We start from the raw sequence: 21,309 nt of genomic DNA, 5'->3' as shown, positions 1-21,309 counted from the left end.
CTAGAGTGTGTGTCCACTGTGCTATTTTTCAGAAGAATATGAGGAACAGTACCCGGAGGCCAGACTTCTGGGGCAGACCTTCCGCTCTGCTGATGAGGCCCCCGAGCCCACTCCTAGCCCAAGGCCCCAGGCTGGCAGGCGTCTGGAGTTTGTGCTGATGGTGAGTTGCCTCTTCCTCCCACCTGTGAGAGCCAGCGTGGGCAGAGAGCTCTCTGCGCTCATTGACAGGGGCCCTCGAGCTGCGTACCTCACCCACCGGAAGCTGCTGCTCACCTCTGCTTGCCAGCAGAGCTACCCTGAGGCCCTGCCGAGATGGGCCCCACACAGCAGGTGTCTGGCCTGGCAGCCCGTCCACACTTTCCTGCCTACCAGACGAAGCCTCCGACCACCCTGTCTAGACAGCCATCCCGTGGGCACGGCTCATCCGGTCGGGAGCACACCCTTCCCATCACCTTCTTTCCCAACAGCCTACAAAACGGCAGCCGAGCGAGGATGAGACTACCACCCAGGGTGTGAGGGCCCCCGAGGCCTCCCTGAGCCTGTCTACCACAGCCGACAAGCAAGCTGCCTGGAATAGCCCCTCCCCTCTGCCCATCCTAGAGGAGAAGCGGTGGCTTCAGCCTTGTTCCACGCACTCTGACATTGTGCCCATCAACATCTCTGGTAGAGTTGCTTAGCACCACCTCTGTTTGCTTCCCTCCGTGCCAACTACAAACCATCCTCTCCAAATGCACTGGGTGCTGGGGGAGGGAGCGAGACTTTTCTCTGCTGCTGGCTCACCTTGCACTGTCAAGGTCATGGCTCTCGCGGGGGCAGGGGGGAATGGAGGCATGCAGGCGAGGGGGCTCTCACTGCTCTTTCTTCACTCTCTCCTGGCACTGCCACGCTAACCGAGCCCCTTTGAGAGCAAACAAATTCCTCTTAACAGAAAACGCTAGGACTCTGTGAATGTGTGGGCTCTTCAGAACGTCCATGGGAACTTGAAGTTTGTGAGCTAGGTTTGGTTTGGGGAGAGAGAACTTCTCATGCCAGAAGCCAGCTTGGTAGCACCCGGATAGGAGTCGGAGTCGAAGTGTGAGGTTTGTAGTGGTGGTGGTCAGAGGGAGGATCCCATCAGGGACACAGAGCTGGGGCCTCGTGGCACTTTCAGTAGACACTCGGTCTGCTAGAGAGGTGGGCTTCTTCACCTTGTGCGGCAAGTGTTTGAGAGGGGAAGTAATAGAAAGAGACCAAGGCAAATGCGGCTCAGCTGGCTGTGATTTGGGGGCACGGGGCCCCCTAGACCATTGCTTCGCACTCCACCAGCTGTACGTGGAAGAGGAGGAGGGTCCGTCATTTCAGAAGGGGATAGGGCCAGCGACCTGATGACATGAAGCCCTCCTAACTTAAAGGGACCAGGGGCCCCCTGGGAGCCAGCACTGGCCAGTGGTATGCTGGAGGAAAAGTTGCTGAAGGCCATGAGGGCAGGTCTGGCCACGTGTGGTATCGCTCCCTGAACACGGGGTCATTCGGCGTCACCCGCATCCCCTCGGCAAATCAGAGGCAGAGCTCAGAGCCTAGGGAGATGCACCAGGAGGAATGAGGGCCGGGAAGAGAGACTCGCCAAGTGAGGGCGGGCGCTTTGTCTTTAAACTTCCACCTTACTGTCAGTGAGCCTGGCCCTGAGTTTTGCCCGCAGAGCCTCTCGCTGGGGGCAGGGTGGGCAGTGGGTACACATGCAGCCCCGGGGCCGAGAGGGGAGGGTCTGGTGAGCCCGCTGTCGCTGCGCTGCGGAATGAGAGACAGCGCGGGGAACAGCGTGCCTCACCCCCACCCCTGCCCCAGCAGTTCCCCTGGAGCAAAGACTGACCCAGGGTTTCGAGAGAAATAGATCTCAATCACTACACGGGGGTGAACCTTGATAAAATGTGATCAGGTGACTGGAGGACAGACTAGCAGGCTGCTTCCTGGATGGTGGGGGGCCGGTGGGGCAGGGGAGGTGGAGGCCCTGTCCTTACTGGCCCATACAAAGGCTTTCTTTGAGAAACGATTACAATCAAGCAACATCTAGTCTCAACCTGTCTCTCTACTCCGGTGGTTCTCACCCCAGGCTGTACATCTGAATGATCAGTCACCCGGGGACTTCAAGAAAAATGTTTCTATCGGGGTCTGACAGCCCGAGATTTAAGTGTCCTTGATGGGGTTCAGATACTAGGGTTTCAAAAGCTGCTCAGTTGGATTTGATATGCAGCCAGGGTTGAAAGCCCTGGCTCTCGGCCACGTAGGACTCACAGGTGACCCAGGGTGTGACCTGTGAAAGCCCACATGTATGTCTTGGGCCTGTGGGTGCCCGGGGCCAAATTGGGAGGGATGAGGAAGAAGGGCCACTTGCCTGGACTCTGTTCATGCTCATTGCTACTGCCATCATCCCTTCTGTGCACCTCAGACTGATTTCCACTGTGCTGTAAACAGAAACCAGGATGCACCCAAGTGTCTTTATTTTGGCTACAGGGCAACAGTTTGATAAACACGCAAGTTTGCGACACTCGTTGTTTAACACAGAGACAGCCGTGAACCCCAAGTCCACCCTGAGGCGGAGGCGGACCATTATTGGATTCTCTAACTTTTCCCAGCGAGACCAAGGTGACCCCACCACAGCTGATGCCCCAGACCCTTCCCCTTGTTCACTTCTACCAGACCTGCCCCCCAGGAATAATTCAGAGTGCGTGCGTGCGTGTGCATGTGCATGTGTGGGGGGCGGGGGGGGGCTTTGGATGTCCTAAATAAAAACCCATGTAGTAATTAAGGATAACCAAGGGCCCTTTGTCAAGGGCGTCAACTGAATATGGAAAGCAGGTTTCCCAGGCTAATAAATTCATTATGTTATTGTTTCCCATTCTACATGGAATATAGCTGTATGTGTCAGATTTAGGCAAATAGATCAAGGCAGGAATCATCATGAAAAGCACCATTCTAACAGAACCATTACTGCTACTAAATGGAGGCCAGCCAAAGGGCGCAGACCAGAAAGATGTGGATGCGAGTCCTGGCCTCTCCACTTACTAAAACCGTGAGGGCTTGGCCAATTTGCCTGACCTCTCTGAGCCTCAGCGCCTTCATCTGTAAATTGGGGATAATAATACCAAGCTGGCGGAGTTGTGCGGATTACAGCTGTTACATGTAATGGGCCTACCGTGTGCCCGGTGCATAGTGGGTGTTCAGCGAATGGTGGTTGCTCTTATAAATTTATTAGAGTTGTAGTAGCAGCAATGATGTGACAGTAAGGATTGTTGTGGATGAGAAAATCTTTGGGGATTTTGGACATCGGAATGGTTTCCCCACACCTGTGTGTCATCCTAAGCCCCTCGCGTGTGGCAAAGCTAAAAAGTGCCATGTGCCAGAAATGCAACCAGGCTCTGAACTTGCCACCTGTGGCATCCTCCAGATTCATTGCCGGGGCTGAAAGTCCCACGGCGCTGTCCTTTGGCAGTTGCACAGCCCCTGCTCTCGTCTCAGGAGAGGAGGAACCCTGAGGTCTGGGATCATTGGTGAGCCTGGGCTGAAAGCTTGGGGAAAAAGACAACAACAACAACAACAACAAAAAAAACAAAAAAACCCAGGTAGCCCCACGCACCACTTGAGCTCTAAAAGGAATAATTAAAGCCGGCAAGGCTTTGGCAGCCTCCTGGACAATTCAAGGGCAAGGCACCCCGTGACTCACCATGTGGTGATGGGCAAGGACCCAACTTCGCCAGCATCCTCATCTCGGGAGAGGAAGAACCAAGGAATCCTGACCAAGCTGTTGGCAGATGCTTCTTGGCAAAACTTGGGTGCGCCTGTCTCGAGACAAGGACCTCAGGGGGGATCCCCGGCAGCAGCACTAACTCTCTGTGTTTACCTTCCCCAGGTCACGGCAACAGGCTGACGGGCAGCGTGGCCCGCACCGCCACCTCGGACATCAGGCCCAGTCATTCGGCCCCAGAGGGTGTGCATGGAAGAGTGGCAGTTGGTCAGGAAGTTCAGTTCCCAAATCTCACCTCCCCAGGACTGAGGAGTCCTTCTAGTGACCCGGAGGAACCTCTCCAAGTGCGCGGTGCCACAAAACCCCCAGGCATGGAGAGCATAGGAATGGTGTACAGCGTCCCCAGTTCTTGCAACGGGCCGACAGAATCTACGTTCTCTGCTTCCTGGAAGGGAGATACTTTTACCTACATGACTCCAAGTGCCGCCAGCCCAAGCAGTCGAGTGGGTGAAAACGGAAGAGATCCTTCCTCGGGCAACGCTTGGGTCCCTCTGCACACGCTGCCGCCTCTAGTTCCTAAGGAGGCCGCTACCCTCTTTGTCACTCGTGATAACCCTGCAGGATGCAGTGGGTCAGCTGGCTACTCTGAGCACCCAACTCAACGAAGGCAAGCATCGGAGCGACCCTCCAAGATCGGCCTTCTCACCAGTGGTACCTCAAGGCTGGAGACAGGCCCAGGGGGGTCCAGCAGGTTCCGGGAGCGGTCACTGTCTGTGCCCACGGACTCGGGCGCCGCGGATGTGGACTACAAGGAGGAACAGAAGGCCAGTGAGGCCTGTGCCCTGCCTCACGCCAGTACGAGTTCTGAGGGCAGTAACAGTGCCGACAACATTGCCTCCCTTAGCGCCCAACAGGAGGCCCAGCACAGGAGGCAGAGATCCAAGAGTATCTCTCTCCGGAAGGCCAAAAAGAAGCCTTCCCCACCCATGCGCAGTGTCTCGCTGGTCAAAGATGAGCCGGCCATCTCGCCGGAAGGTGGGTCAGCACTGCCCAAGGACCAGCGGCCCAGGAGCCTCTGCCTCTCCCTGGAACACCAAGGACGTCACTCATCCCACCCCGATGCTCAGGGTCACCCAGCTGTGCCAACCTTCAAAGATCCGGAAGGTACACATTTCTCCCACCACTGGTATCTGACTGACTGGAAGTCTGGCGACACCTACCAGTCCTTGTCCAGCTCCAGCACTGCCACTGGCACCACGGTCATCGAGTGCACCCAAGTTCAGGGCAGCTCAGAGTCTCTCGCCTCCCCTTCCACGTCCAGAGCCACGACACCTTCCCAACTCTCCATCGAGGTGGAGGCCAGGGAAGTATCCTCCCCAGGAAGGCCCACAGGGCTGATGTCACCCTCCAGTGGATACTCCAGCCAGTCGGAGACACCAACGCCCACTGTCTCCATGTCCTTGACCCTGGGCCACCTGCCCCCACCGAGTGGCAGCGTCCGGGTGCGTCCGGTGGTACCCGAGAGGAAGTCGTCGCTTCCCCCAACCTCGCCAATGGAGAAAATCTCCAAGTCACGGCTGTCGTTTGACCTGCCGTTGACCTCTTCAACCAACCTGGATCTGTCTGGGCTGAGTATCTCCATCCGAAGCAAAACCAAGGTGAGCCGGCATCACTCAGATACAAATTTTGGGGCCAAGCTGGCCCAGAAAACGAGCCCCAACCAGCCCGTTATGCCCATGGTCACTCAGTCCGACCTCCGTTCCGTGCGCCTGAGGTCAGTCAGCAAGTCTGAGCCGGAAGATGACATCGAGAGCCCGGACTATGCTGAGGACACAGGAGCGGAAGTCTTCACCTTGCCAGAGAGAAAGACGAAACCTCCCATAGCCGAGAAGCCCCCCGTGGCCCGAAGGCCTCCGAGCTTGGTCCACAAGCCACCATCGGTCCCCGAGGAGTACACACTCACCTCGCCGACCTTGGCTATGACCCCCAAGAGCTCAGTTCAACACACGCGGCCACTCCCTCAAGACATCTACACGGTGGTGCGGAAACCAAAGCCCTCCAGCTTCCCTGAGGGCAGAAGCCCCGGGGAGCTGCCAGCGCCCTCGTCTCTCGCTTTCACACCTTTTGCCAGTTCCTCTGGTGCTTTCTTCTCAGGAACACAGCAACCTCCCCAGGGCACCACGGAGGACGGGGGCCCCAAGGCTAGAGCCCTGCCTGAAAGAATCAGCCTCCAGAGCCAGGAGGAAGCAGAGAGAAAGAAAGGCAAGATCCCACCTCCCGTCCCCAAAAAGCCCAGCGTGCTGTACCTGCCTCTCACCTCACCCACGGCTCACATGGAGGCGTACGGGGCCGAACTGAGGCTGCCTCTCAGCCCCATCATCACCCTGCAGGAAGAAGCCAAGGGTCCCCCCACCAGTGACCACCCGCAGTCCCCTGGTATGAGGACAACTTCACCACTGCAGGCCGAAGGTGAAAGGGAGGCAAGTCCTCTAGGTTAGTAAACTGCTGGCTTTTCCTTTCAATCCCAGGAAAGATGACAGTGAGCATAGAGTGCCAGAGACAGAAGGAGATGCCCCCCAATAATGATCCTGAGTCCAGGACAACCGGGTCAGTAGGAGGCATCTCTTGAGGGTTGGGGTTCTTCCAAAGAGGCCTCGCTGCCCTTGGGATCAGGAGTGACCCAGGCAGAGATGGATCTCCAAGGCCCAGTTTGGGCCAGTCCACCCTGGAACCCCCAAGGACTGAGAGAATAAAATCAAACTAGGTCTTAGCACCCTAGGACCTTAGGAGCCCATCTGCCTAGTCAGGCACGCATACCCTGCCCTAAGAACTCTCTCCCTGCCTCACTGGACAGCACTTTTCTCTAGCCACGCTGATTTTCATTTCACGCATGGGACTCAGTACCCTCCCAGGCTGAGTTCCGGTGCCACGGCCGGCTCGCAGGCCTCTGAAACAATGGCACAGGTTTCCAGCGGCACCCTTTCTTAGTGCTTTCTAGAGGAAAGGGCGCTCACTTGCTGGGATTCTTTGAGGCTGGCTCTTCCCAGGACAATAAGGCTAGGCTAGATAATGTTTCTAGTCCTTTTTTGGGGTCTTTTTTTTTTCCATGCCCCTTTCTTGTTTCGATTGTGGTCAAATGCACCTAACGTGAAATTTTACCATCTCCAGAGTGCTCTTCATCTTGCAACACTGAAGCCTGTACCCATTAAACAATAACTCACCACTGTTCCCTCCCCCTAGCCCCTGGCAACCACTCTTCTACTTTCTGTCTCTATGAATTTGCCTCTGTCTAGGGAGCTCGTGTAAGCGGAATCACACCGCACTGGTCTTTTGTGGACCGCCTATTTCACTTAATAGATTGTCCTCCACATCCATCCGTGTTTCTCATCCTTTTTTTGAGCCCTTAACACCAAACATCAAAATTTTATCACCTTCCTGGGGCGCCTGGGTGGCTCCGTCAGTTAGGCGGCCGACTCTTGGTTTCTGTTCAGGTCATGATCCTGAGATGTCGGGGTCCTGGGGTCAAGCCCCACATCGCATCGTCGGGTTCCTTGCTCAGTGCAGAGTCTGCGAGTCTGCTTGTCCCCCTCCCTCCCCCTCAGCCCCTCCCCCACCCCATGCTCTCTCTCTCTCTCTCTCTCCCTCTCTCAGATAAATAAGTAAAATCTTAAAAAAAAAAAATCTTATGACCTTCCTTAAGCTGATTTGGACTTTCAGCAGAAGTTAAATCATAGAGACTAGAACAGGCAAACAAATCAAAGCCCACAGGTAATTTTAGAATATGCTTTGTCAAACTCCACAGGCTCCCTCTGAGATTCAGATAGGTCCCGCTCCCACCTACTGGTTGAGTCATTGCTTTAGATTACTCTCAGCTTTTTTGATTTTTAAAAATGATGCATTCAAAGCAAAAGAATGCTCTGGCAACCTGTTGTAATGGAAAAGGCATGAGAAAACAAGGACCCATGCTGATCTTCACCACTCAGGCCACCTTGGCCAAAACATTAACCTTCTGAACATCGTGTTCCTCTGCAAAATGGAGACATTAAGGGTCTCTCTGCCCAGCAGTCCTTTCAGACTTGCTTTGAACATCAGATGAGATTCATATGAGAATGTGCTTTGTCCTAACTCTTGTGGTCAGAGTATTTAATTCCTTCTGGTTCTTATGCCTAGGGAGCTCTGCAGAACCGAGCACTGAAGAAAAAAGTGTAATCAGTGATAAAACAGCCGAATGGATCGCCGAAGACGATGATGACGTGTTTGTGGCTTCACGCACAACGGAAGATTTGTTTACTGTGATACACAGGTCTAGACCCATCTTCTTAATTCCTAATGTAAATGCCTTCCCTTTTGAGACCTCCAAGCAGCCATGAGCACTGAAGCTGGAGACTAAGTGCAGATACCCACACATGGGAACGGCAGTGCCAGGCCTCGCAGATGCAATTCGCTGACATCTTTGGGTGACGTGGAGGAGGGGCCGGGAAGGGAGGACCAGGTGCCGAGTGAGAGGCCCCTCGTCTCCTAGCAACCGCAGGCCTATTGTGGCTCCATCTGCTCCCTGCAGCTCTGTCTACAGACAGAGACATTTAACCCTTCACAGCATTCCTTGTACCAAACCAATCTTAGCAAGAAGCGCAGTGGGGCACCGAGCCGGGTATCAGAGCAGGAACGCAGGCAAAGGGGGACGGGACGGGGACCCCCGTTCTTGGACAGGGGCACAGAGCAGGGCCTTGGTGGTGAGAAAAACTAGAAAGAGCCCAGTTATCAGGGCTGCGGGAGGGCCCATTCCCTCAGGCTGTCTTGAATCCGACTCACCGAGCTACAAGCCTTGACTCCTTAAATTCTTCCTCGGTCCCAGAACCAGAGCATGGTCGAGCCTGCAGGCCCTCCAGCTGTGGGTATTGAAAGAAGGGTACAGGCAGGGAGCCAGGCAGGGGACTCTGAGGACTTAGCAGTGAGAGAGAGAGAGAGAGAGAGAGAGCGCTGGTCAGCGCAATTGCTCGCAAGGCTGCTTCGTAGAGGCTCCCAGATCATGTCACTGGCCTTCAGGAAGTTATATGAAGCATTAGGAAAATGTCTGCCACGTTGAATTCACTCAGAGCAAACTTTCTCTTATTTAGGTCCAAAAGAAAGCTGCTTGGCTGGAAAGAGCCTGGGGAGGCCTTTGCCGGCGGCGGCAGACCGAGCTCCCATTCACCAGTAAAGAACCCAGCTGATTCTCCAGTCAGTGAGTCAGCTGCCTCTGCAGGGTCAAGCGGCAGTGCCAACCTAGATGCTGGCAGAAACGATGATTTCAAGGCCTTGCTACAGAAGAAGGGAAGCAAGGCAACTCCAAAGTCCCGCCCCTCAGCAGCCGAACTGCTGAAGACCACTAACCCGCTGGCTCGGAGAATTATTGCACAATTTTCACAAGACTACGAAACCACCGATAACCCCAGTACCTAAGGCCCGGGTTCAGCAAACAGGGTTTAGTCACCAGACTTGAGTAGACGAAGGGGAAGAGAAAGGGTTTTAAAAAGGAGTTGTGGAAATAACAGAAGAGCCTACTTGTCCTTTCCATTCATTCACCCTCTGGACAGCAGGAGAGAGGCCACTCGACCTAGAACTAAAATCATCAGGCACTTTAATCACCTTCGGACATTTTGCATTGTCATACGTAACAATCTTGCCATTACTGACTACAGATTTTCTCCTTCTTTCCCCCCAGTGCTGTGCCCCGAGGAGAAATTCTCAGGTGCAAGGGCACCTGTGCCGTCTTTTCGGTCACTGACCGGGCTGCTCTGTCCCTGACTCCTGTCACCGCGGGGCACAGCGCGAGGGCCGACTGGGGCTGCCGAAACGGGGGTTTTCCCATTATTCACTTTCCGGGCAAGGCCTCGATGGCCCTGTGTGGAGAAGCGGAAAGACTCTGAGGCCTCTTCAACCACAGTCTTGCTCTCCCAAGCCCCCCTCAGAGAGGTTTGCGGGTGTACACTTATTTCAGCATGGGGTTGATTGGCTGGCTTTTGTCATGCAAAATATGAATGTGACTCTGTCTTGAAATTCATGCCTTTTTCAGTTGGATTATCTACGCGGAGAACAGGGTGATGAGTTCCGATAAACATGTAGACCCCCTCCCCCTTTAGCTAGGAAAAGTCAGGACTGGGTTGCTTTGGATGAACCAAGTTCAGCCAACAAACGAGGCAGCCAAGCGTTCTCTCCGATCTAGCCGAGGCGACTCACACGCGCGCGCGTGCGCCGTGAGATTCTCCAAGTGTCTGTCAACAGTGAGAGTTAGGATGGGTGCCCAGCTCAGGGTGCATTCTAAGAACCCTCGTTTCATTTGCATATAACCTTCATTACAGGAAGTAATTAGCTGAAGGAACAGCATCATCAAAGGCTCAAGGAGGAGAGAAAGTAAGTGTAACTTGTCCACCTCCATTCAGTTTAGATTGTGGTTTGTGGTTGCTTTTGTTCGGGTTAAAGGAAGTCTTACTCTGTTCCCAAACCGAGAATGTATGGACTGAAAAAGGATATATCCAAAACCTAAAAGGCTGCCTTGCAATTTGCTGTGGCCCATAACACACACACACACACAAAAAGGGCTATTTTTTTTTTTTTTTTTTTTTTTGCCATTTAGGTTCCACCGTGTGCCCAACTTTCAGTTAACTATGCTGTGGGGGAGTGGATGGTCTGGGGAAAACAGGGTGCTGACAGAACCCCAGAACAATCCCCATGACCCCCCCCCCCACAAACACACAAGCTTATAGGCACTATTCTTGTCAGTTCAATTTTCTAGGCAGATCAAGAGCAGTGATTTATTTGATTTTCCTATGTCTGGTCGCTGGGAGGTTGGGTTAAAAAAACAGACGACGCATTGAACAAAAACTGGCTGACCAGTAATGGAGGGTTAATTGTCCATATTCCCAAGAAGGGAAAAGAAAAGTCAAAGGAAATTGTAGCCTGCTTCCTGGACCCCTTCCTCCTTCACCACTGCCATCCCCCCACCAACGGATTCATTGGCCAACCTCCTGGAGGCTGGAAAAACTGCCCCAGAGACAAGCAGTTCTTGATTTTGATAGGCCGCCTTGCTCACCAATGAGAAACAAGCTCTTAGCTCCCCTGCCCACACTCTAGCAGGCAGAGCAGCTGAAAAGCTACCCTGAGAGCTGAGGAGACTTGGAAGCCGCTTAGAAGCCTTCAGCCTAGGCCCTTGGTTGGTACAGTTCTGAATTCCAGACTTCTGGGTACAGGCCGGGCTCACCAACCTCTGCGCAATCCGTACTTGCCCCTGGTTTAGGCAGAGACCACTTAACAATAATAAGCAGCGAGAACCCAGTTGCTTTCGAAAGCATCCCAACTATTTGAAGGTCCTGATCGAATTTCAGGGGGTTTGCCCGACATCAAATAGACTCCTTCCTGGCCTGAATTTACATACGAATGCCACACTCATCTGCCCCAGCCTCAGCATTCCAAAAGACAGAAATATTTTCCTCTGTAGGGAAGTGAAGGGGTGTTTGTGCTTTGGCCTAACAAAAGTGAAAAGCTTCCAGGGCCTTCTCCTGGGGAAGCACTTTGAACAGCTGAACTCTGAAGCCGAATATGAGACTCACATAGTATAGGATTTGTTACTTCTGCTGATTTTTCTGGAAGCTTCTCGTTTGCTACTTCTACTGGGTTTCGCCTCTCCCATCACCTTGCTATCTTTCATGGTTTTCCCAAAAGGTTCTCAAGCTGAATGACCGGACACCTTTATGTTTTAATGTTACCTTGAGTCTTGCTTTCCTCTACAGTAGTCTGTATACCTGGGATTTTTATAACGTCTTCTGCATCATTATTATGGCCCTGAAATTCCCAGTGGTGTTTCTCATTAGCACAAGAGGATTTGGGGCAGTGACTATATGGCCAGAGGGATCACCGAGGACTACAAATATTCCTTTAATATTTTGCAGCAGGGGACCTAATCCCAAACAAACAGCCAGACTGTAGAATTTGTTAGTCATTGAGGACCGTAAGACCAAACATCTTTCCTGCTCTTAACACTCAACCTCTCTCACCCCTGTGACTATCGTAACACCAGCTCTCTCTCCCACCGAGGCACATAGCACAGTGTTTGCTGCCTTGTACCCCTACTTGCTAAGACTAGAGAAGACAGGCTGGAAGCCCCTCCAGGCAGGCTTTCAGAGAACCTCCTACTGCCACTGTTACTTGTGCAGATAATAATGATAACAGGTTTTGAAGGTGGAAATCAGAAGGGGTTCAAGTGAAATGAAGTTGGCCCCAGGAGGTCAGCTTCCATTTCAAGTTGTTTCCATCCTTCTTGTTTGCTCTGGGTCCAGCCAATAGCAGCAGGTGGCTCTGCTAGGCTGAGCTCAGTCTAGTCACGAGTAGAGGGAGTCATCCCCAGGATTGGTTAATGGGTAGCTAAAAGTGCTTTGCTCTAGGTGAGTGTTGATTACGTATTTGTGGTTCAAATGTTGAGGGGAGAGAGCAAGCCATTCTTGGTACAACAGGAAGCCTCGCTGGTGCCCCCCTCCTTTGCCTGCCTCATCTCTCGCCTGGGCCTCCCACCAGGCCCCTACTTGTCCCTCAGCCCCAACTCCCGTGACCTGCATCCCTAGCCTACCACGTACCCTTTCAGGAGGCGGGACCACAGGCAGCGAAATAGTTCACCTTAGCCTAATGACCACAAGTCGACCAGTTGGTCCGAAGGCATGACTTCGAATGTGCAAAGATGGAGGAGATTCTATAAGGCTGACAATGCACATCTCACCGGACATCCATCTTAATTAACTCTCTAGATGACAGGGATCAGCTCGTGATCCCGCTGTACCTGTCTGTCTGAGCAGATGTGTCCATGCACCTGCCCTCTTCCTCACAAACAAATCATCCCCTAAAAAAAGACGAGTTCATGGCCAGGGCTCTGTTCCTCACTGGTGTAGCCTTCCATCCTCACCAAGTGTATAAACACAGTAGTAAGCTTTCACTGTAATTGGATCTGCCAGGGCCAGGACCAGAGTGAGGTGAATGAGGCGCCCGCTCTCATGGCCGCGCCGTGCCCTAACCTCGGCCCAGCCCTGCTCTTTGCACTCTATAAATATCAGTTTATCTTCTTCCCAAGCACAAGTGTGGATCCTCCAGTAACTCCCTATCTGCCGTTGCACCAAATATCTTATTACCATCTCTTTTTCCACTGCTCTCAACCTTTGTATGCCTATACATCAGAGAGCCTTCAATATGATCAGAAGACACGGTTGATTTCCAAGCAACCTGCTCCAACTGGCAAGTCAGCCCCCATTTAGGTAGGGATGCAGACAGGGGCAGCCCTTCAGCAAGATCGTGAATAAGTTGGAGGCCTGCCACTGGGACCCTCTCTCTCCTCTTTCTGCTCCATGTTCCCCAGACCTTGGTTCCCAGAACCAACCCTCCTGAGTGCCTCCTCGTTTGTTCTCCTCAGTCAGAAAAACATGCTCTCAGGAAAGAGATGAAGTCCTTTACTTTGACATTGTAAGGCTTAGTACTACCTTTTTTGAGGGTCACTTGCATTTTAACAGGGGAAAAGCCTTAAGCCAAAGAAATTGAAGTTCTACTTGTAGAATGTTAGGCACCAATTAGTTGCCGAAGTGTATTTTTCACCACGGAAAGGCCAAATTCCCTGACAGCTAACTCCAGAAGATTAGAAAATGCTGTAGTCTCCTGGAATTATTTTATCACATTGCCGGTGGTTGGCTACATAGTCCTGATCCCCAGTGCTGTCCTCTTGGACAAGGACTAAGGGACCACATCTACCAAGAGACTCTCGGAAATGGCTCCTGAAAGGCCGAGATCCTTGCTATTGTAGAGTGACATTTTTACACAAATGGAAGTCATACTAATCATTTTAGTAAAAGAACACAAGGAGTTAGAGTTTGTGAGACTGTGTCCTGTTCGTGAAAGGTGAAACTGTCCAATGTCGGACAGTTTCATCAGAAACTGTCTGATCGATGTCGGTCGCCCGGTGTTGGTGGTGATTATTAAACTTACCGGAGGTACAACTTTACTGACCACAAGCCTCTGCTTCCCCTACCCTTATTTATGTTTTGTGCTATCACTTCCGCTTGGTGTGAGAGAGACCAGATCTCTGCCAGAGCACCCAGTCCCTCCGAAGCCTTTGCTTGTGTTTCAGCTGTAAGTCATGAAGATACTAGGGATTTAAGAGGACAGGAGAGTGGGAAAGAGGTACAAACAGCTGCCTCCGTCAAAGGGCAGCAAGAATTGTAATTTAAACAATGACATGAAATAAAGTTCTAGAATATTCTGAAGCAGACTTATATAGGGATACAGTAGTAAATGGTTAGCGACAAATATTTGAGGTGCTTTTTGTAAGTGTAACAAAAATACATTTGCATAAGTAATGGGTTGTGTGAAATACGTATATATGTTTGTTCAGCAAAGCCCAAAATCGAGGCCGGTGGTTCTCAGAGTGTGATCTCGGAACCAGCAGCCGCAGCCCTGGGATGTGTGTGTGTGTGTGTGTGTGTGTCTGTGTGTGTATTCCAGCGACGTTACTTCTTCAAGCCCCTGAATCACTATAGCCACGACTGTCCAAATGGTTCCAGCCTTTCCCATCGTTTCTTCTGTCCTTAGAGTGATCAGTGTCTGGCCAAGTGATGTATATTGTCGTGTTGGTCAGGTATACATTTGTCTGGTATTAGGAAACGATCAGATTGCATCAACTACTTGCTTAACCTGCAAAACCCTTGATTTAACTTAGCCAGGACATCTGACCTGTTTAGAGGTTTAATTTTTTTTTTTTTTTTTTTTTTTTGTAATTCACGAATAGGAAAAAGGAAGAAATGTTCTGTTTGTTTGGCATTGCCAACCCTTAAATACCTATCTTCACCGTGGTGGCTGTTCTCGACGAGGGCTCCGTTTTTAAGATTTTTGCCTACATAGTGGAATTTGATATCAACAAATCCACCAACAAAATCTGAACTGGAACAGCCAGTTAACCCCTCTCAGCTTCTCCTTAATGCCAAGCTTTATAGGAACTTACTCCTTATGTGGTGTTCAGCTTTTTTTTATGTCCAATTTTATAAGATGTTATGCATGAGGACGCAGCATTGTGCTCATTGTATAAGTCACCCCGAACTCATTTCTTCCTCCGTATGTATGATGGTGATGAAATATCAGTCTGTATGTCCTGACCTCTCCCGATCAACTGTAAATGACAAATCTTTTCATTGATTTTTAAATGAGATATATTAACTCTGGCTAGTAGTTAAAATTTTATTCTTTTTATTATATTTCATTGCTACTCTTTTCTACTGACTCCAAAGCTAACTTTGGGGAATATTTCTTATTTCTAGGTTGTTGTATTTCTCTTATTTCTATATTTACCTGTAGTCATGGAATGTTAGAACTGAAAGGGACCAACCTCTCATGTCACACATGAGGTCCAGAAAGGTCAAATAACTTACACGAGGTCCTGTACACAGTAGGAGGGTCTGGCCTCAATCCCAGGTCTCCTGCCTCTGGGGCCAGTGTGTTTTCATTTAAAGCACTGCATTTAGAGAGAACCCACAGCTGGCTTCTACTTTTATGACATATGAATTTCCCGGGTATTTCAGTGAACTAATTAGCTATGCTTTAAGGGAAAATGCTCAAGATTTCTTTAGTTGAATCTGAAGACAAATCTCATTTTCAATTTAGAAACATTCATTTCCCCTCCAAATTTACTTTGTTTTTCCTAAGAGATGTTTGAAAAATGATTTTTTGTAGATCAAATTCCACTTTCTGGTAGAGAAGCGTCCTATGTGGGGGAATCTTCTGGCGACTTCTTTTGATAAACAAAAATCCAATGTCCCCTAATATCTCTACTTCTTTTTAGTGTGACCTTTTGTAATTGGTATTTATTTAAAGTAGGGCAAACCAATATAGGCTTTCCTAGAATCTACTTTATCCTTCCCTTCTGAAACTTTATGAGATATTTTCAGACTGTTAGATGCTCGTGAGATCTTTAGTTGTGTTCTAGAAACTTCACCTAACTTGATGTTACGTCAATCCCTGGGCTCAAACTATCTCCATCTTACCAGAAAATTACAGAATTTCCTCATCAGTACTGAGCTCTGCATGCATTCTCTTTTCTGGAACATTCTTTGCCTAGTGTGACTCTATTTAGCTATTCTTGGGCTTCCTTCCATGGTTCATGCATACCTTACTATTCTGTGGAACTGCAGTCAGTGTCCCTTTAGGGCCATGCTAGTCACATGGAGTGGTCTTTCCAGTTATTTCCATCGTTCCCTTGTTTCTACTGGACCTCCTCTGGTTTCCATTTTCAAGAATGCTCAGAGATTGGTGGGATCTTGACCCGGCCGGGGGGGGGGGGGCGGAGTTGACACGCATTTTTGGCAAAGGGCCAGACAGTAAGTATTTTAGGTTTTGGGGTCCACACGTGGTCTCTGCAGCATATTCTTCTTTGTCGTTGTTTCTTTTTTTCTTTTTTTCACCACACTTTAAAAATGTAGATACCATTCTTAGCTCTTGGGCCATAGAAAGCCCCAAGCTGGATTTGACCTGCTTGTCATAGTTTACTGACCTCTGGTCCAGACAATCTTCTGGGACAGGCATTTCTGTGACTGGCCCCATGTGATAACTAAATTGTATGCTGGATGATGGGGCTCGCTACCCTCCCATCTACTTACTACACTGTCACACCAGTCTGCACAGAAGTGGGTGGAGAAGGGCTGCATATGTCAACCCATGACTCTAATAGGGTACTCTTCATCATGGTCTTTCTCTCTCTCTTTCTCCCTGTCTCTCTGTCCCTCTGTTTCTCTCTCACTGACTACCTTGGTGTAGAAACCCTCATTCATTTTTCCAGACCTCCTGACCTGAGCCGAAGGCAGCCGCTTAACCCCCTGAGCCACCCGGGTGTCCCTGCTTTCTGAACCTTTAAAAGGATTCCCTAGGGGCACCTGGCTGGCTTAGTCCATAGAGCATCTGACTTTTGATCTTGGGGTTATGAGTTCAAGCCCTTCATCAGGCCTAGACCTTACTTTAAAAAAAGAAGAAAAAGAAGATTCCCTAAAGTTTCCTCACAAGTCTCTCCATCTCGCTCCCATCTCTACGTCTCCTGCCACCTGGGAGTCTAAAGCTCAGATTCGCATTTTCACATTTGCTCATAGAAGCACTGAGGGGCATGAGGGACGAGGGCGGGTGCCTGAGCGTGTAAGCATGGTTTCTCCCCTGGGACTGTGAAGGCCCCATTGACTAATGTCTCTCTCTCTCTCTCTCTCTCTCTCTCTCTCTCTCCTCACACACACACACCATGTACACATGCACACACTCCATCCAGTGTTCTCATCAGTTCTCTGGTCCAGGTCTACGTCTGGTCAAGGAGAAGGGGATGGTGTGCGGCTCCTGAGGCATTTCCCTTTTTCTTGTCTTTTGAAACCTTCTTTTGGCTGGTTTGTGCCGGCTTCTCTCAAGAAGCCATTTGAAGAAACTCCTTTGTGACGGTTGTGGACAGGCTGACATACAGAGCGCTAGGACTTTAACTCAATATGAACTCGGTCACTCAGACATACTTCTGAGGCTGCAGTTTTTCCTCTCGAAGCAAATTGTCTCTTAGGACCTTTTGGCTTGCTTCCTGTCATTTGAGCCCAGGGATCTGCCCAGTTACTGAAAACTAAATTTTAAAGTCAGAGGCATGTGTACCTTTCAGGATCTCCCTATGTGAAAACATCCGTGAAACAGTTTCTTTCTGCCTTTGGTTTAAGATTGCCAGACTGAGGAAGGCAACCAGGCTTATGCCTTGAACTCTAAGACAGCGAAAGGGTTACACTTGCCAAAAGCAAAACGAGGAAGGAGGATTGACTAGTCCTACTGTGCATAGTCAGGAGACAGACTCTTCTTACGTTGGCATGCAGGGCTTACTAAGTGCCAACAACGCACTTAAGAAAAATAAGGGAGACAGGAATTTACAGACCAATATCCTAAACTGGAAGGCGGCGATAAGGCCATTCCCCCAGTGATGAGACAGTGTCCCTGGATAAAAATTTCAAGAAGCAGCAGAAACTAGGAGAGATCATCATCCCAATCCTTTTTAGAATTCTAACACAAAACGGAAGGAAGCCCTCTGTGGGGTGATATGACAAAGGGTTTTTCTTGTCTTTTCTTTCTTTCTTTCTTTCTTTCTTTCTTTCTTTCTTTCTTTCTGTCTGTGTCTTTCTTTCTTTTTTTCTTTCTTTCTTTCAGCATTCCATACTGGCTTGCTACCAGCAATTGAAGTGTATTCTTTATATGCTAGAGCTGTTTGTGTCTTCTCAAAATAAATTGTTTCTGTTAAAAATCATTTTCTGTTTCACCCTCTGGTTTTCATTGTAGCAGGTGATGCCTTTATTCAGACACTAAGCCCAGGTCTCGAGCCTGTGTCACCGACCACACAAGTGTGGGGCCCACACACAGAGGGGTTGATTCTCACAAACCCCTGAGAGCCCAAAGCCGATAATGCAGGACATGGTGTCTTGCAGGCACCTGGCCCACCCGGCGGTAAACCTAAGCTGCACAGGCAGGTAATTCGTGTTCAAGGACTTTATCTCGGGGATTCAGATGCAACTGCTTATGGAAGCACCAAGGGGCCGCAGATGAGGCGGGGCTCTGGTGAAGTGGGCAGCCCGTTGCCAGGCTCCAGAGAGGAGGAGGTTGCCATAGCAACTGTGCTCAGGGCACGCACTCCCTCTTTGTTCTCTGGCTCAATGAAGCCATCCAGCAGGGCAGACCAGAGTGAGTCTGGGCTGGGGGCAAAAAAAAAAAACAACAGACCAGATGTGGCCCAGATCACTTCCACCCCTCTAAAAAGGGTATGATTCCACCATGCAGGTAGTGACAGCTATATTTCAGGGTCAACTCGCATCCGAAAGGAGCTTTGTTCTCTGTTCCCCACTGGCCCACGCATGTAAAGCTGAGGCCCTTGCAGCTGACATCCTTGTCTCCCCAGGCCTTACGTTAGCTCATGTCCCCTGACAATACCAGGCTGTTCTTCCAAAAAGACACAACAGAGCTGGAAACAACCTAGAAGGCTCACAAGGGAAGGGAGAGGGGCCAAGGCAACTTTCAGAAAATGGTAGATGTTAGGATTTAAGATAAAGGCCAGACACAGGCTGGCTTGAGGTGGGCCTTGTGGCAAGCAGTACCTCAGTGGGACCCTGTGGTTCTGAGTCTAGTCGTCATCCTGGCAGGGTCAGGGCCCCCTTGTGCTACCAGACCTTGAATTGGTGAAGCTTTTTAGGGACTGACCCACACTGACCAAACTCACCAAAGACATGGCAAAGGCAGGGTGTGGTATATTAATTGACCAGGAAGAGAACCCACCTTTAAAGCACAGGTCATAGGGGCACCTGGCTGGCTCAGTCAGTGGAGCATGCGACTCTGCATCTTGAAGCTGTAAGTTCGAGCCCCACATTGGGTGTAGAGATTGCTTCAAAATAAAATAAAATCTTGGGGCGCCTGGTTGGCTCAGTTGGTTAAGTGTCCGACTCTTGATCCCAGCTCAGGTCTTGAGCTCAGGGTCATGAGTTCAGGCCATGCCCAGTGTGGAGCCCACTTTCAAAAAAATTTTAAATAAATGAATAAACAAACAGAATCTTGAAAAGATAAAAAAAATAATACAGCACAGGTCATAAATAGGAAGACTGCAGGCTGGATGGAGCTCACACACACACTGTCTGGAGTACACGATTTCCTTTTCAATTTTTTAAAAAAGATTTTATTTTATTTGAGAGAGAGAGCAAGTGTGCACACGAGTGGGGGGAGGGGCAGAGGGAGAGAGAGAATCTCTAGCAGACTCCCCTCTGAGTGCAGAGCCCCATGTGGGGCTCAATCCCACCGCCCCGAAATCATGACCTGAGCTGCAACCAAGAGTCAGGTGCCCCTCCCTGTTTTTCAATTTTTAAAAATTTAGGTGGGACACAATTTCTCCAGTTTACCTAGTCCCCCACCACTCCCTGTTGCAGTAAACCCAACCAGCTTCGTTCATTTATACCGATTGCTACATCCCTGAAGGCATTTGGGCCTGTGAACTTTGCATCAAGGTGTAGTTGTGGGTTGGGGGCCCCCCAGGAAGCACTCTGGGGTGGAGTTTGGTGAGCAGGAATGTTTATTAGGGAATGCCCTAGGGATCAACATCTGTGGGAGAGAAGGGAAGGAAATAGGCTTCAGTAGAAGGAGAAAGGGGCAGCAATGCAGGCACCAAAAAGCCTCGGCTGACTTGATGGCGACCTCTGGCATCACACGGACCCATCAGAGTTGTCCCGCCCTGGGCCAAAGGCAGGCTTTCATACCCTTGCTCCAGTGAGGGGGAGGGGCCAAAGGAGAAGCAGACACCCCGCCGAGCAGGGAGCCCGATGTGGGGCTCGATCCCGGGACTTCAGGATCACGACCTGAGCTGAAGGCAGACGCCTAAACGACTGAGCCACCCAGGCGCCCCTGGTCATCTCTTTTCTCTCAGTACTTCCTTCACATTGCTCTAAGCTTCTGCTCTGCTACTCAGCTTTCCACTGCTCCCCTCCCTTCCATCCTTTTCAACTGTGCCCACTGGAACCCCAATTAGGTTGTAGGGATCAATAGCCCTACAAACCAGAAGGCCCCCCACAATACCTTCCTTAAATGAGAACTGGCTCTCTCTTGAGAACTCCATTTCTCCTGTATGCTTCTCCTCAGAGATCCTTCCCCGGCATCCCCCTTCCCCGTTTTCAACCCCCCACACACAACTACATCAGCATCTGGAGGTGGAGTGGGTCCCTTCCTTGCTCCCCGCTGCGCCTTTCAGACCATAATTCCTGAACCTCTCAGTCACTCCCCTTCACACAGTCTGTCATCCCATTCCTAGACTTACCAAAATCTGGGACCACGTGAATATTCAGGTGGGAGACCCATTGCAAATCCTTGGCTTCTCGTTTCTTTGGCCTACTCATCTCTGATGACCTCCTTTTCTGCTCCAATCACCCACTCTCAGGGTCACAAGTGGACCTCGTTATCCTCTAAAATTGCCATTTCATGGGATGCCTGGGCGGCTCAGTTGGTTAACCGTCTGCCTTCGGCTCAGGTCATGATCCCAGGGTCCTGGGATCGAGCCTGCATCTTCCTCCCCCTGCTCATGTGTGCTCTCTCTCTCTCTCTCTCCCTCTCAAATAAATAAGTAAAATCTTTAAAAACAAACAAACAAACAAAATTGCCATTTCACTGACATCTTAACTTTAATCTCCCACAACCTCACATCTTTCCAACTCTCATTCAGTTATCCCATTACACTGTTTGATTTCACTGAGACCTCTAATAACTGAATTCATTTATTCATTCAATATTCAGTAGGCATCTACCACAAACAAGGCATTAAGTACTAGGGATACAGCTTTGAATAGGACAAACATAATCCCTGCTCTCACGGAGCTCAGGCTACTGTTCCCTTATCTCTCAGCCCTTCTCTCTATTTTAACTTCTTCACCAATTAGCGTTTTGACCACTCTCGTGCAAACATCCTCAACTACTTTTGTTCCATTGTCCTTCCTCCCGTCTTCTAGACACAACCCCACCTGGATCAATCCAACTGTCCACATTCTCTGTTCCTGTGT

At 50.3% G+C, this 21,309-nt stretch overlaps 1 protein-coding gene across 3 annotated transcripts in view; it reads left to right on the top strand.

The window, feature by feature from the left end:
* NHSL2 (NHS like 2) overlaps positions 1-18,032 on the top strand; it is a 74,004-nt gene extending 55,972 nt beyond the window's left edge. The window contains exons 3-9 of one of the 3 annotated variants that reach the window (XR_015769458.1): positions 33-160; positions 468-663; positions 2,491-2,622; positions 3,887-6,214; positions 7,892-8,024; positions 8,839-10,114; positions 14,520-18,032. Coding sequence is in view for 2 of the 3 variants with exons in the window: in XM_088028733.1 (XP_087884859.1) it covers positions 33-160; positions 468-663; positions 2,491-2,622; positions 3,887-6,214; positions 7,892-8,024; positions 8,839-9,163 (3,242 nt within the window). In the remaining variant the exon portion in view is untranslated. Of the gene's footprint in view, positions 1-32; positions 161-467; positions 664-2,490; positions 2,623-3,886; positions 6,215-7,891; positions 8,025-8,838 lie in introns of all 3 variants that reach the window. The other 2 variants (XM_088028733.1, XM_088028734.1) reach the window with 2 other exon arrangements.
* Positions 18,033-21,309: the final 3,277 nt, after the last annotated feature.

The sequence above is a fragment of the Eumetopias jubatus genome, unplaced genomic scaffold (genome assembly GCF_037043125.1).
Source record: "Eumetopias jubatus isolate StellerSeaLion01/CBP00866 unplaced genomic scaffold, mEumJub1_p1.0 scaffold_11, whole genome shotgun sequence".
Classification (NCBI taxonomy): domain Eukaryota; kingdom Metazoa; phylum Chordata; class Mammalia; order Carnivora; family Otariidae; genus Eumetopias; species Eumetopias jubatus.
This window is presented reverse-complemented; position numbering and strand designations above follow the sequence as displayed.